The 3696-nt window shown below is 42.9% G+C and overlaps 1 protein-coding gene and 1 pseudogene across 1 annotated transcript; both read right to left on the bottom strand.

Annotated features, from left to right (window-relative positions):
* Window positions 1-1635: 1635 nt before the first annotated feature.
* LOC148521357 (Y-box-binding protein 1-like) lies at window positions 1636-2451 on the bottom strand. The gene is given in 1 exon segment (XM_088475290.1): window positions 1636-2451. A coding segment is annotated over 1 exon segment (816 nt).
* Window positions 2452-2524: 73 nt separating this feature from the next.
* Window positions 2525-3264, bottom strand: LOC148521356 (uncharacterized; annotated as a pseudogene).
* Between the last annotated feature and the right edge of the window lie 432 nt (window positions 3265-3696).

Genomic DNA, 3696 nt, shown 5'->3' with positions numbered 1-3696 from the left:
AGCTCTGTGCAATCAGCTGACTGACTCTCTATAGTCTTTTCCCAGAGGAAGTGTCTGTTACATCATGGCAGTAACTCCTCACTCTGTGGTATTAACAACACTGTTATGAGAAGCGGCAAATAGTTGGGACTATGCTTTATTCAGCTAAAGGGTTATACTGTCTCTGGCGTTGTCCCTCTTTAATATGGACTTGGGCTGTGTGCGGATAGTAATGCAGGGCTACCGACCTGTACCCATACACTAATGCTGGCTCCAGCTGATAACTGAGGGCTGACAAGATGTCCTCTTTATCTGTAGCCATTGCTCTCCCCAACTGATTGGATACCTTCTTCTGCAGCCCACCGAGTGCCTGTCATGGGAGAAGCCCTCCGGTCACTGGGAAATACCACTGGGACTCCGGTGAAACAGACAACGTGCGACTTTTCTCCCAGTGGCAGTTACCTCACCACAGTGCAGCCACCAACTGCCGTTTTTCTCTAGTTCAAATCCTTGAGCCTGCCACAGTACTCACTGGTCCCCTAACGTCCACCACCGCTGAAGGGGCAGTGCAAAAAGTCCCTGAACCTTAATGAAACCAGTTAAATCATGCCCTATATTAGACAATGGCAGGAGTCACATTAATACTTTACATTTTCATAGGGGCACATCAGCATTGGTAGTATAACAGGGTATTGGTGGGGTGCCACATACTTCTCCACTAGAATGATGCGTGTCCTCATGCATCTTAGACCTCTATAAACTCCTGAAGACATCCACTTTATACATCAGTGTCTTTTCAGAATTATTTACATACATATTAGGCACATTCTTCCATTGCATTACGCAGATCACAATTAGTTACAATTAACAGGTAAGTCTAGAAAACTTTAGCTCCTTGCTATAATGTAACAATAGCATAACAGATTACTACATTTGTTACATATTAAACACAAAGTTTCTTTTAAGTTATGTACTTTTGAACACTCTACCTCACAGGCTAGTGTCTACACTGAATATGCGGGGCATTCTTGTTTTCCTTTTTCGATTTTCCCAGAACTCTTTGCATAACTAATGCTATTTCACTTGAACTTAGTTCAGTATACTCATGGACTGGGAATTTATACTCTGATGGCACAGACAGTAAGGGCTCTTTGGATACAAGACATGGCTCCTCCAGAACAACAGATTTTGATATTTCCATAACAGAATCCAGGCAATTCTGTTCTGGGGACCCCAAGCTCTCTGCTATGGGTGAGTCCGGAGCTTTATTTGTGTCTTCTTTATGTACATCTGTACTCAACTCTTGTTGATTGCAGAGGAGCATATAAGAAGCGCTGTCATACACTTTTGGTCGACTCTTTGGTTGTGGTTCTTGAGGAGATGTTGGCCGGACTATTTATTGCCGGTACTGGCAGACCTGTATATTTTGCGTTCCTACATCTTTACCAAACATTCCATCCAGCCTTTCACCACGCTCTGGGAGATCAGTAGGGATGTGCAGGCTCGGTTTTACTCGGATTTACTCGGTTCTTATCGCCACTTTACCGCAAATTCGGATTTATTATATTGGCTATCCAAAACACATGATAGGCAATAGCCAATAAAATGCCGTTTAAAGATCCGAGAAAAACCGAGTAAAACCGAACCCGCTCACCCCTAGAGATCAGGATATTGTTTGTGTCTGTATGGTCTCTTTAGCCAGTAGGGTGGGTAGCAATTCCTCCAGTAAGGCTGTTGTTGATTAACCCTCTTTTCCTCTGCCTCTCTTTCAACTTCTTCTGGACTCTTTTTACCTTCACTGTGTCGATAGTTATGTGAAGGACCTCTGCGATGTGGATAATGCCAATAATGGTTGTGGGTTGATGCATATTTGCTGCCTTGGACTGGAACTCCACCAGGACCAGTTACATTAGTGGCCTTTGCACCTTTCTCTCCTTCAACCACGTAAAACTCTACCAACTCTCATTTTCCCAGACTTTAAAGATATTTTTTTGGGTTGTTCTTTAGGATGGCCGAGTAATGTACAAAAATATCACTCTTGGTGTCGTCTCGATGTATGAATCCATAGCCTCGTTGGACGTGGAACCATACAACCTTTCCTGAAATCCTTTTTGCGATAGCTGATGTAACATTCCCTGCAGTCGGCATGCTCACAAATTTTATTTTGTTCTGTACTATTGGGCTCAAACTCGCATCTCTGGGTTGCCCTTCTTCCATTATTGGACCTATTCTTTCTGTCTCTCCTGAGAGCTGGTCCTCAGGCTCTCTCTGTATGCAATAGCATTCAATGTGGCCACTTTGCCAGCACTTTCTGCAGATAGGCCTCCTTTGTGTTTCAAACTGGTCTGTTGGACGTCGACCTGTCTCTCGAGGAATGTCCCAGCAAGACTGGTTCCTTCCCCCATGCTCTTGGCGCCAGTCTCTGTATTTTGCTCCAGCCTGCTCTTGCGGAATCTCCTTTATCTCGTTCATGATTTCAGTGACAGCACTAGTAAAAATTCTTATCAGATCTTGACCAGACTGTACTTGTTGGGTGACTGTTTCCTTAGGCGACCTAGTGTCAGGCGTCATATTTGGTTTGGCTTCTCTAGAATTTCCAACTTCCCACTGTTTTATAGATGAGTCAAATTCAAAATCAGCATTCTGATTGAGCCCAAGAATATCTAATACTGTTTCCTTGAACTTGGAGAATGGGCATACAGGATTCTGACGTCTCCACATCCTGAGCTGGGACCGTATGGCTTCTCCTTGTGCCCCTTCGATAAATAAATTAATCAGAGTCTCATCGACTTGTTCTACTTCCCTCGATTCTCGGGCTTGGATGTCCTGCATAGCTTCCTGTAGGCCTAGAGCAAATTCTCTCAGTGACTCTTGAGGTTGCTGTTTCCTAGCATACAAATGGCTTCTAAGTTCGGAGACTGTCCTTGAGTCAAATATACTTTCTAACTTTTAAAAAATATCCTCCACTGTTTTTCTTTCATCATCCGCCCACGCTTTCACCTCTCGCAAAGCAGCTCCTTTCAACTGTCCGATGACTATTTCCACTCTTTGTTCGTCATTCAGTGGATATAATTTGAACATTGATCGCATTTTGTCCTTAAATCCTTTAATAGTGCTTGCAACCTCTGTGTGTATCTCCCCCGAACACATGGGTAACCATTGAGCCCCAAAATAGTACGGCATCGTAATAGGTGATGTCTGTGTCATATGTGATGCTCTCTGTCCTGGTGAGGCAGGTAATCGTCTCCGGCCTGTGGTCGATGCAGGAGTCTCAGGTGCTGACATTTTTTGGTCGTATCCTGTTCGTGGACGCCAAAATGTGATACTCAAGTAAGCAGGATCATTACACGCAGAAAATATTACAATATCTAACAACCTTCACCACAATAATGTTTTATACAATTTATTTAACTGGAAACTTGACTGGGTAGACTTGTTTTGCTTTGTAATATTACACTTATGCGGTTGTATTATCCCTATAATAAAACACTTCTATAGCAAAACAAACTTCTTATACTTACAACCAATGTAAAGCATTATTCAATAACAGATCATAGTGTCATCAATATTTTACATAGAAAAAGGCAGTTAATATATTAACTTTAACCTTGGGGTCCCATAAAGTGAGATAAATCAGTTCAGTATGATGGAGCTCGGTGGTGCACTCGCCAAAACGTATTACCTCCTTCTAGACTCTTTATCAGAGTTACGGAGCCT

Source organism: Taudactylus pleione, unplaced genomic scaffold (genome assembly GCF_031769625.1).
Source record: "Taudactylus pleione unplaced genomic scaffold, aTauple2 ptg000169l, whole genome shotgun sequence".
Classification (NCBI taxonomy): domain Eukaryota; kingdom Metazoa; phylum Chordata; class Amphibia; order Anura; family Myobatrachidae; genus Taudactylus; species Taudactylus pleione.
This window is presented reverse-complemented; position numbering and strand designations above follow the sequence as displayed.